The sequence below is a fragment of the Geotrypetes seraphini genome, chromosome 4 (assembly GCF_902459505.1).
Source record: "Geotrypetes seraphini chromosome 4, aGeoSer1.1, whole genome shotgun sequence".
Lineage (NCBI taxonomy): Eukaryota > Metazoa > Chordata > Amphibia > Gymnophiona > Dermophiidae > Geotrypetes > Geotrypetes seraphini.
Genome location: NC_047087.1, coordinates 284,120,980 through 284,133,346, shown reverse-complemented (window position 1 = coordinate 284,133,346; position 12,367 = coordinate 284,120,980). Strand labels below are relative to the sequence as shown.

The following is a 12,367-nucleotide window of genomic DNA, read 5'->3' as shown; positions in this document are numbered from 1 at the left end:
AGAGAACAATAGCCATACAAAAAGGGAATTATAAGAAATTTAATGAAATATGGGGGCCATTGACAAATTATTGTAATGAATAGATACCATTTTTCATTATAATACAGTACAAGTAAAGGAGTGGGAGGGGGGGGAATTCTGAATTTTATTCAATGTTTAGATCAGTAGAAAAGATTCTTTTATAGGTTATATTTGATTGCATATGTTATGGCAGGGGTGGGTGGGTGGGGAGGGATTAAATTTTATGTATAAATGTTAAATATGATAGAAATACAAGTGATGTATTTAATTTCAACTGTCATTTATTGATACACTTGTTGCAAGGTGTAAAATGAATAAAGAATTTCAAAAAAAAGAAAGCATGAAAACCGAAACCGTGATTTTATATGTAACCATTAAATGGCATGATGAACAGATTTCAAAAGGATAGATTTTATAGTTTAACCACAGCGTGCTACTATCCCAAAGCAATTGGCATTACTTTAGTTTACCATCAGTAGGTAGCAAACATAACCAATAACAAATTATAGAACATTCTCGATTATCTGATGTAAAATGGGGCCGACATGTTCTCAGATAATTGTAACATCAGAAATGTGGAAAATAATGGTATCCCCCCCTTAAATGTAGGGCAAACGTACTTTATGCATAAAGAACAGGCATAGGGTATCTGTATTTAAAATATTGTTTATTAACATTAATAAGCAACAAAAAATGTAAACAATTGCAGGGAAAAAAGTCTCAGATCAAAAATAGTTCCCTCGCTGAAAAAGCAGGAACCCAGGTCCAAAAATTGCTGCACATATGGAAAAGCATGGTCTCGGCTCTGACATGACTTCCTTGTAGCATGAGAAGCTGGAAACCAGGAAGAGAAGCCATGCACTTAATGGTGATGTCATCAACTGGGGAGGGGGGTCCATGGGATATGCCAGATGGTTGATTTAGTGAAGGTCAGATAACTGAGACTGTACTGTAGATGATTGAGTCACTAGGTTGGTTCAGTGTAGCATAGTAGAATTTGCAATGTGAATCGCAATCACCTGCCCAGTAGGGACAAGGAGTACTTTGTACTGGAAGTGGTATGTACCCAGACAAAAGTGGAGGTATTTCCTGTGAGCTGGTAGAATGGGGGTAAGCTTCCCTGAGGTCCAGAGAGCATAACCAGTCGTTCTGTTCCAAAAGTGGCAACAGGGTTCCCAGAGAGACCATGCGGAACTTCTCCTTGACCAAGTATTTGTTGAGAGCTTGGAGGTCCAGGATTGGATGAATCCCTCTGGTCTTTCGGAATGAGAAAATACTTGCAGAGGAACTTCCTCTATGGTATTTATCTGGTAGAGGGCTGAGTTCCTGCTGAAGGAATTCCCATTGCTGGGAGTTGAAAAGAGGGTGGTTGGGGGTGGAGGGTGGTTGGGAGGTGTTACGTGTAAATGAAGGGCATAGCCCTGTTTTACCCCCTGAAGGACCCAATGATCTGAGGTTATGAAAGCCCAATGTTGATTAGTAATGGGCAAGAACCCATGGGGGTAGTGAAAATAATTTTACATAACATGTTATAATATGGTATACAATATAAGGTGATTGGAAAGTACTTGAAGGGTGGGGGGTGGGAGAGGGGATAAAAAAAATTTGTTCAGAATATTATGTAATAGATATAAAAGTGATATTGTGTATTCATTAGTTGTAACTCAATATTTTGTACACTTCATGTAAAATATGAAAATGAATAAAGAATTATAAAAAAAAACAACTTACGTTTCATCCTATTGGCAAAACATGCCACAAATTTTTAATGTTAAGAAACTGCTCTCCTTGCCTATCAAGCAAAGCGGGAGGCCTTGTTTCTTATAGCCTTTCACCACACCACAGAATTTATTTTATTTTATTGGATTCAGTTCTGAGCTTTGACTGGGTTACTCCTACTTTCATGTTTTATTTTCTTTTTTTTCTTTTTTTCAATAGCAGAATGTAAAAAAATGTACAAGATGCAGTACACTAATGGTCAAAGTGCTTGTTGGCCTTTTTGCTGTTCTTGCCTGGCATACTAGTGCCGTAATTAACTTGTTTGTTATTGGTCTTGGCTTAGGCACATGATTATCTCAGCAAGAGATCTTTTGTGACTGAGTAAATTTGTTGATCAGGTAGCTTATATGTAATGTCTGCATATCATACAGTAGCAACATTGCATTCAACCCTCCCCACAATCGGTAAAGATCAGGGGTATGAAGCTATACTGCTATGAGCCTTTGTGGCAGGTGGAATTTTTCTTGTCGATTCCTCCTCCTTCTAACCCCTTCTACCCTGTGAGCTATCTTGGTACAGTAATTATTATTTTTTTTATACCTTCTAACTCAATGGAGCATCCCACTCTGTTTCCTTCTACCTCCAACTCCAGTGGGATTGTGCATCCCTCCCAAAGCCACTGGCGATCTCTCTTCTGTATTGTTAAACTACTGTTCAGTGAGTTTAGATCTCTCTCTTCTATCCCTTATTTGTAACTTAGAATTTTTATTTTTTTTTAGGACCGTCGTTATGCAGACCTGACAGAGGACCAGCTGCCAACCTGTGAGAGTCTGAAGGACACTATTGCCCGGGCGCTCCCTTTCTGGAATGAAGAAATTGTCCCACAGATCAAAGAGGGCAAGAGAGTTCTGATTGTAGCTCATGGCAACAGCCTACGAGGGATTGTCAAGCACTTGGAGGGTGAGTAATACAAATCATTTTGGGCATTCGCTCTTCTTCATATATAAGCAAAACGGAAATCAAGTACTACCAACAGTGGGCATTTTACCCTCCAAAAAAACATGAGCAGTGAAGGAATGAAACTGTCTCATAGTTTGCCATCCTTTGTTATCTCTTGGCTCTCAGATAATATTGGTATTCTTCCAGCAGAATTTGGTTCAACTTATATTTCTTTGTACAGAGAGTTGATTGACTCTTCAAAGTGCACAGTACTGATCACCGTGGACTAGATGGCCACCAGCCTGACTGTCCACAGCTTTGACTTTTCAGTGTGGACTGTCATTGACGGGTTACAGTCAATATGACAATGCCTTTTAAAAGTGTTTTTGCTTTCATTTTTATGGTGGAACATGATCAGAGCAGCAGTGGGGTTTACTCATCAAGCTGGCCCAGATCTCCTGTTTCAGTAGTGCTGGCAATGTAGTCAAATAGCAAAGGAGATCAATGCCTGTATTAAAAAGACAGCCAGCAATGAATAACTCATTAGCACTCTGATAATTTCTAGGTCCAAGGCCTATTATTTTTTGTTTAATGGCAAAACTATGTTAAAGGGATGTATTAAAAAAATATATTTCTTTCATTTGTTTTTTTACCTGGTACTGTAGGGTTGGAGTCATATGGGTGGACCCTATGGATATTAGGACATACCTGAAGTGAGGCTGTAGCTCTCTGCATATGTGAGCATGCTGAAGATGGGAACCAGGCTGAGCCATGCTTGGTGGTTGAAATGGCCGCCAAGACTTCCAGTAGCAGTCTCGTAAGGTTGCTGGAAGTCTCTGGCTATTTTTTGCTGCACAGAAAGAATGGGCAGATGTAAGTGGGAATTGCTCCTGTCCCAATGTGCTGCTAGACCACCAGGAAATCACATAGGCCTGGGGGGAATTTACTCTTGCTTGGGAGAGAGAGAACGCTATCTGCCGACCAGTCGGGGTAGGGGCGCAGGCACACGCTGAAGACCGCCATTTCAGAGGGGTTGGTGGCAGCGGAGAGTGGAAGGCTTAAATATAAACTGAGTTTTTTTGGCTCAAAAATCTGTTTATATTCGAGTGTATACGGTATGTGCATTTCTCCTTTACCACATGCTTAGAAAAAAAAGGTACAAACTGAAGTAAAAGCTTTCCCGGCTACTTAAATTAGCAGCATTATGGTCTCTGTCACGCCCAGCTTCTTCAATTTCACCGGTGGATGAGTGTTTCATTAAAATTGTTTTATTGCAGTTGGGAACTCCGCAGTTTGGCAGGGTTCAGTATATTTTTGTGGCTGAGGGAGTTCTAAGATACTCGTGCTGGGGATGGCATCGAGCACCGGCGGGTCTATATTTGGATAACTGTACCGACTCCTCAGTTGGGGAGGACATGTTGGCAGGCGCTGCCTTGTGGTGGTCCCGCATGGGGAAGGGGAGACCATGTTCTCCCTGGTCATTTGTGACCATGTGGAATCGGCAGGCTGTTGCATGCTCTGGTCCCTATTTCTCCTGGGTATGATATTTGGTTTACCATCTCGGTTATTCAACTGCGCACTGAGGTGTGTGTGTGTTTAGCTTTAAATTTTTTATTACTGTTGGCTCCTGCAGGGTTTGTGAATCGGCTGTTTTTGCCATGGCAGCAGCTCAGTGCTGTTCACACTGTGGGGGCCGTTTGACAGCACTGGGGTTAAGTTCAGCTGGCTAGCTCAAAGCTGCTCCTGCGGATACGGTGGTTACAAGCAATGACGATGTTTCTCCGTGAGCAGAAGGGGCAACCTCTTTTGTTTGTTGCCTCTTCCTGTGTTTTTGGGAACACTTGAGTTAGGGGACTGGCCATTATAACTTCAACTTCTACTCTGTTAGAGGGTTTGGAGTTGGAGCAGCCTTTGTCTTCGGGGGCTAATATCTTTTTTTTTCCCCCCTGCATTTATCTTGAAGCTCTACAAGACTTATGGGAGTCCTTGGCCCCCTTCTCAGATACCTCCTGACACTCCCTGCTTCTCTCTGAGGGCAGTGGCAAGCACAGGAGGCTTCCATCAGCTATAGAGGGGTGGTCTGTATGAATTTCTGACCCGGACACACGCACAAGCTGTACTTCTGGAAGTGATTTAGAGTTGTAGCGTTGTTTTATTGCCTTTGGGACTATTTTATCCAGGATAGCCTCTCAGTTTGCATCCCGGAGATCCCTTTCGCAGTCCATCTGCATGTTCTATCTGGGGTGTCTCTCTCTGGTGCCATTTCCTTATAAAGTTTAGCTATCGTATTACAGATTTCTCTTTGCTGCATGGGCTACGTCATCTTTCAAGTGGCATGCTTGTTCCTTATATATCCCTATGCAGGGACCCAAAGTCTGACAAATAGCCAGAATAGCTAGAGCAATGGCCTGTACACCAACAGACCCAAGTTTAAATCCCACGTTGGCGCCTTAACTTCTCAGGGGCTGGTTAGAAATTCTGTTAGGTGGTATAGTGGCATTTATTTCATTAAACCCCATGGCATGCTGTCATAGGGATTGGCTGGGGGGTCTTGTATGCTCTTCTGAGCACAGCAATCTCCTAGGTTAGTGATCGGCAAACTGCGGCTCTTTAGCCACTTGAGTGCGGCTCATCTAGAGCAGGGTTGCCTAACCTGCTTCCCTTCCCTTCTCACTGCCCTCCCCCAAACCACCACCATTGGGGAACAGGTTGCCACTGCCGCCATCAGGGAACAGGCCGGCGCTGAGTTCTGAGCTCTCCCTGCTTCCCTTCCCCGCGGGGCCGACCAACTCTTGCCACCCGACGTCAATTCTGACGTCGAAGAGGACGTTCTGGGCCAGTCAATTGCTGCCTGGCTGGCCTAGAACTTCCTCTCCGACATTAGAATTGACATCTGGTGGCGGGAGTTGGTCGGCCCCGTGGGGAAGGGAAGCAGGGAGAGCTCAGAACTTGGCGGTGGCCTGTTCCCTGATGGCAGCAGTGGCAGCCTATTCCCTGGCGATGGTGGCAGCATGTTCCCCAATAGCGGTGACTTGAGGAAGGGCAGGGAGAAAGAAAGAAAGAAAGAAAGGGGGGGACAGAGAGTCAGAAAGAAAGAAGGGAGACAGACAAAAAGGGGTCATGGAGAGAGAAAGAAAGAAATGGGGCACGGAGAGAGAGCGAGAAAGACAGACATACAGAAAGAAAGAGGGCAATGGAGAGAGAAAGAAAGAAGGGGGCAGGGTGAAAGAAAGAAAAAGTTTGGGGAGGGAATGAGATCTGGAGGAGAGGAAGCATACAGGAGGCTGAAAGAAGGGAAGAAATATTGAATGCACAGTCGGAAGAATAAAGTGCAACCAGAGACTGATGAAATTACCAAACAAAGGTAGGAAAAATGATTTTATTTTCAATTTAGTGATCAAAATGTGTCCGTTTTGAGAATTTATATCTGTTGTCTATATTTTGCACTATGGCCCCCTTTTACTAAACCGCAATAGCGTTTTTTAGCGCAGGGAGCCTATGAGCATCGAGAGTCGCACGGGGCACTCAGCGCAGCTCCCTGCACTAAAAACAGTTATTGCGGTTTAGTAAAAAGGGAGGGGTACATTTGTCTATTTTTGTATAGTTGTTACTGAGGTGACATTGCATAAAGTCATCTACCTTGATATCTTTGAAAACCCACAGAATATAAATAATGATTAACATTTTCTCTGCGTACATTGTGCTTTGTGGGTTTTTTTAAAATTTTATTGTTGGTAGATCATTTTGACTTGGCCACAAAGGTAAGAGGGAGGGAGGGGAGCTGCTGAAAGACATCTAGTAATCCTTGCTGGCTTGACTGTGCAGGGAATTATTTTTGTAAAATCATGTTTTGTTATGTGACTGGCATTATTTAGACTTTAATTTCTATGAATGAATAGAATGAAAATGATATAAAATTGCTTGCTTGTTTTTATGTGTGTGCGTTGAAGGGAAGTGGAAAGAGAGTGGGCTGAGGATGCTGAAGGGAAATGGGAAAAAGAGTGGGGAGAAGACACTGATTTATAAATTGATAATTGTCCAGAATATTGTTTCTTTTTATACTTTTAATATAGTAAGTTCAGTATAAAACTATTTGAAGCTTGTGTGGATGGGATCAGGTGGTTTGCGGGAATGGGGATGGGGCGGGGACAGAAACAAATTTTTTCCCCATATCATTCTCTAGGCTCTGCCACAAATCAATTTCGATTATGTGCGGGCGAGCGGGGTGTCAATCAGGTTGACATAGCCATCGTAGCGCAAGCGGGCATGGGGTATGGCGTTCAAAAAAAATCTTAATTGTTGTACTGCTGATTTTTGAGTTTGCCTACCACTGTCCTAGGTGACCTGGTGGCTCCAGCGTTCTAGGTCACTTAGGGATAGCATTTGATTTAGTAGCAGTATGCCCAGCCTGCTTGCTGGAAGGCAGGATAATTTGAGGCTACCTGGTGCAGAGTTTTTTTTAAGTCCTATGATAGTAGTTGCCCTGGAGGCCAAGTAGTGCTAATGCCCTTATGATCAACAGACTGTTACATCTTGATATTCTGCAAGAATGCAGCCTCTCTTGGACACTGCTGGTGGCAGCACCTCTCTTGTGCTGCTAGTGGTTTTAGAGTAGTAGCCTGATGGTTGGTGCAGTAGCCTTTGAACAAGGGGGAACTTAGATTGATACCCAAGGTACCTCCTTGATACTTTGGACAAGTCCCTTCTCACTCAGTTGAGCCAGGCACAATAAGGCCCCTGTCTATAATAAGGAATCCTCTTTGATTTTAATTCAATAGGGTGGTGTACCAAATTCTATCCCCTTGCCTTGTGCTGCTTTTTTTTTTGTAGCCTATTTTTAGGTAGAGGGCTCCTTAACTATTTCCCAGTGTCACATGGTCTCTCTCCTACTCCATAATAGCAGCATTTTTTTGTCTTCTCCTTGATGGTGGCATCCTTAGGCCACAAGGGAACAGCATCCTAATAGGTTTGAAGTGCAAAGTCTTTTTAGCGGGGTCAGTTTTGCATCCTTGTTATTTTCAGGCTGCATGGTGGCTACTCTCTTTGAGCTGTATGGGGGCAATATACTTTATGCTGCAAAGTACAAACACTCTCCTATGCTGGGCATTGGCAGTAGGCTGAATATTCTCAGTATCCTCATAGGATCTACAGCGCCAGATGCCTTCTCTATCTTGGTATACTATACCAGTTCCAACTTCTACCACTCTATGACAACAGTTATTAGGTGTTTCAGGCAACCTTCACTTTCCAGAGCTATTTTAGTATTTTCAGGCACTGTGTGGAGTCCAGTCTCTGGGTCTGTGGGGTGTCAATGCCACAGATGTGACGCAATGGTTTTGGCCTCAGGCTGCTCTATGGCAACCCAGGGAGGCATAAGGATGACAATTCAGCTTAGTCTTGCACTGTGCAGGTCCATCTCATTTTTCGTATACAGTTTGAATCCGTTTCTTCAGTACAGGACCAGTGTCGTCTTTTGCTTCTTCTTGACAGTATCATCTTTATCTAGGATAACAGGGTCTATCTCTGCAGTGCAGTTCCAATCTTGTCCTGTTCTTGCTGTTGCCCAACTTCCGCTGTTACCCAGCAGTTATACCATTCATTTTAGTGACATCTGCTTCTTCTGTGTGGTGGTTCTGGATTATCATGTCTTTGACTGCTGCTCTGCGTGCAGTGATTTCTTGCCAGTGGCATGTTCCACCATTACTATCTACAGGAGTTCCCAGTTCTCTTTAGCAACAGTTTGGTGGTGGTTTGGTTGGGCTGCATTGGGATTTGCTCATCAGCTCCAAGGTTAGCCTGGCCTCTTCAGTCTTCTGAGTTTCTAGATCAAAGCATGACCAAACAACAATGAGCTAGGTGGCTCCCATATGCCAGCATAACAAGTGTGAAGCAGAAAAGACAGATCTCGGGATCACAATTCTTTCCTCCACTGTAGCTCCAAAGACAGCATATACAAGGACAACTTGTATGTGAGAACCATATATGGGGAACATTGGTGTGGTATACAGAGGGGACCTTGGACATAGTGGCTGCAGAAGCCACCATTTCATACAGGGGCTCTGCAGTGTTGATAGAGGTAGGAGCCTCGGGCGTATCTGAGCAGTGCAGTTGCAGGAGTGGTCTTGGCTACACTCTAATCGGTTCTATGTCTGTTACAGTAGTTGTGTGTATTGCGCTCATTGCCACAATCTATTCTTTTCAAAGCAGTGGGCTGTTTTTCTTCAGCTGCAGTATTGCAGGGGCTATATTTTGCTCCAACGCCATACTTTACAGAGCACCTAACACACCTGCTGCTCTGGAATTGTGGAGGTCTGCTGGTACAGTTCTAGGAGCTGCTTTTGCTGCCTTGACAACATCTCAGTATATACAGGACTGGCGAGTGTGTGAGTCTATATTACCATTACAAGCGTCTCTTTCAGATTTCTCATTCCTCCAAGAGAGTCTGTCTAAGAGCCTGGCTTACAGATTCAGGTGGTGGTACTTCGACTACTGCAGGTAATGTTGCAGTTGGTTCCCTCCTTTCTGCCATAGGTGGTTTCACCTTTTTGTGTCAACCAGTCTGTGGTCCGCCCAATCTTGGGTAGTCGGGAGGGCTCTTTGGAGCAGAGACCGTTGCGCAAGTTGGATGTCCTTAGGGTCCTTCGCTCTTATGTTCAGCGGACCCAGGAGTTCCAGAAATCTGGTCATCTTTTTGTCTTTTTAGCAGGTCCTCGTAAGGGGAATGGTGCTTCCAAGGCTACCATTGTGCACTGGATCAAGGAGGCTATCGCTGTGGCATACCTTCTTCAAAAGAAACCTGTTCTGGAATTTCTCAAGGCTCATTCCACTCGGGGTCAGGCAGCTTCTTGGGCTGAGTCTTCTCTTGTGCCTCCGGTGGATATCTGTAAAGCTGCGGTTTGGTCTTCTCTCCATTCCTTTGTGCGACACTACAGTGTGGATGTTCAGGCGCTTCAGGACACGGTGTTCGGGGAGTGCGTTCTAGTGACGGCCCTTTATGGGTCCCACCCATGATGGGTACTGCATTGGTACATCCCATCCGTTTTCTGTGCAGGTCTGGAGTGATGATAAAGAAGGAGAAAATAGATCCTTACCTGCTAATTTTCTTTCTTTTAGTCCCTCCAGACTGATATAGAACCTGGCCCTGTTGTGTTATTCAGAGTTTTTCGCGAAGAGTATGTTTTTTTTCTGCGGGTGTTTGGTTGTTGTTGGGGAGTTACAAAGACAGCACCTTTTGGTTCGTCTGGTTTAGCTGGCAAACTGTGGGATATTTTGGGGAAAGTTCTTGTTGTAATCAGTATCCAACAGTGTATTTTTCCTGGTCCGTTTGGGCTAGACTTATGTCTTCTCCATGTGAGTGTGGAGTTATATGTTCTGGAATAAGCCTAGTTTATTTTTGCTTGGCTATTCGTAAAGACTGATTGTAAAAGGGACTGTACAGCCCACTTGTACTGATGTCAAAAGTTAGTATTTGTTTCCACCTGCTGGCAGAGGAGCGTAAACTGATCTGTAGGGACTAAAAGAAAGAAAGAAAATTAGCAGATAAGGCATTTGCAAAAGAAGGAGAAATTAGGTCCTTAAGAACTATTTCTTTCAAAAACTGATTAATTGTTAATGCTATACATACAGATCAGTGTAGTTTTTCTTATTGTAAATTGCTCTAGACCTTTGAAGGATATAGCAGTCTAAAATACAAGATTAGACATTAAGCCCATTCACATCATATTAAGAACTACATAATTTATTTAACAACTAAATTTTGGTATTAATACACAATTTGTTTTGTAACATCTAATTCTGTTGTGGTCTAAATCTTTTTTTTGTTGTTGTTTGTTTGCTTATTAATGAGTTTAGTGTATTTTGTACGCCCTTGTCTGAAGAAGGTAAATTTGTCTGAGGACATGGCCATTGACTACAGTTACTGCCTTTAGAATAAAGAATAAAGTTAGACTATAGAACTATTTTTGTAATATAGAACAAAGTTTATGGCAGAGAGGCTTGGGTTGGATAGAATACCAACAGAATAGACTTTAATTATCCTGTTTTGAATTGTGTAGGTATGTCAGAAGAAGCGATCATGGAACTCAACCTGCCCACTGGCATCCCTGTTGTTTACGAGCTGGACAAGAACCTCAAGCCCATTAAGCCTATGCAGTTCCTGGGGGATGAGGAGACCGTCCGTAAGGCCATGGAGGCTGTGGCTGCTCAAGGCAAAGCGAAGAAGTGATCAGAGTTCATTAGAAAATGAGCTTCAGACAGCAATTCCTCTTCTTCCTCCTTCACGTACCCAATCGCTGTATGCTTAGGAAGTCTGAAATATGGCTGTCAGTAAGATTGCAAAAGTACTTAGCAACTCATACTGAATAATTAAACCCCGTTTAAAATAAATACAACAGCATGGATATTGATAGAACAAAATGGACCAGCACCTTTTTTTTTAATAGATATGTTTACATCTTTCCAGAATGGTTACTTTTGCTGAGTAGTGAGTTGGATTAAACCCTATCTCTAATCCCTCTAAATAGGTTTATGCACAGTTTACAAAGATTTGGCTCCCAGTTGCATTGTTGGTTAAACTTTCTGTGTAGTGGAGAGAAGTGAGGGCTCTCTTGTATTCTGTAATTCGCTGATTATCCAGCCCTCTTCGATGTGAACCGCCTAGAAGTCATCTGACTATGGCGGTATAGAAGAATAAAGTTATTATTATTACTCTAAAACACAGTTCAGAGCTACCTAAGATGACCATTTTTTCCAGGACACAGTTGGATCTTTTTACCTTCTCACAACTTCTCTCACTGGGCCAATATCACTTTCACAATATATAGTTAAGGAGTTATTTCAGATTTTGCAACTATGGATCCAAGTTTGACCAGGATTATCCTTTCCTGGCTCATTTAGGAGTCCAGGATTAGTAGCAAGCATTCCATATTTTGTTTGGAAGTGTGCCTATTAATGTATGCCCTTAAAAAGGACAATTTGTATTCCAGCCTTACAGCTGGAGTGCTTTAATAAGTATAACTGTTGAGGGTTTAAAAAAAAAAAAAAAAAGATAATATACTGTAGTTAGGGGTTTTTTTCTGATCATTTTGTTTAGTATATGTCTTTGTAATTTAAGATGTCATGGATGCTGAATGAGCTGATTGTTTCAGCTAGGAATCTGCACCTATATTTTAGAATTCCTATGAAGTGCTGAAAACAGCCTTGCTCACCCCCCCTCCACACACCCCACCAATATGTTGTGCCAGTAAAATGAATTGAGATAATTTATACATGTGTGTGTTCCATCATGGATCAAGGCTTCATTGGAGCTGTTTCTGTTGCTCTTTGCCTTCATGTTTGCCCCTGTAGTAAAGACTTTGCACTGTAACTATGATATATATTTCTATTCCTTTGTTTCAACCCTATATCAATAAAGGAATAATGTGCAGTACTTCTGGTATTTTTTTTCCAAAGTCTGTGGAAGTTTTCTTTTTTATTTATTTCTTTATAGATTTTCAATATACATAATCAAGATTATACTTGTACAGAAAGCAAATTCAAGACATACAGAATAACACAGCATAATTATAATAGAAGAAAGAAAAATATCAGCTTAAATCCAGCTCAAGTAGGATCCAAAATATAAATATGAGTGAGAATAAAGAAAATCCGTTCTTAAAGAAATTAGGGTAGGATAGCAGAGATAAAGGCA

At 42.4% G+C, this 12,367-nt stretch overlaps 1 protein-coding gene across 2 annotated transcripts in view; it reads left to right on the top strand.

The window, feature by feature from the left end:
• Nucleotides 1–12,106, top strand: part of PGAM1 (phosphoglycerate mutase 1) — a 28,967-nt gene extending 16,861 nt beyond the window's left edge. For both annotated transcript variants that reach the window (XM_033943372.1, XM_033943373.1), the window contains exons 4-5: nucleotides 2,520–2,700; nucleotides 10,734–12,106. In XM_033943372.1, coding sequence (XP_033799263.1) covers nucleotides 2,520–2,700; nucleotides 10,734–10,903 — 351 coding nt within the window. In that variant the 3' untranslated portion in view covers nucleotides 10,904–12,106. The remainder of the gene's footprint in view (nucleotides 1–2,519; nucleotides 2,701–10,733) is intronic.
• The last annotated feature ends 261 nt before the right edge of the window (nucleotides 12,107–12,367 follow it).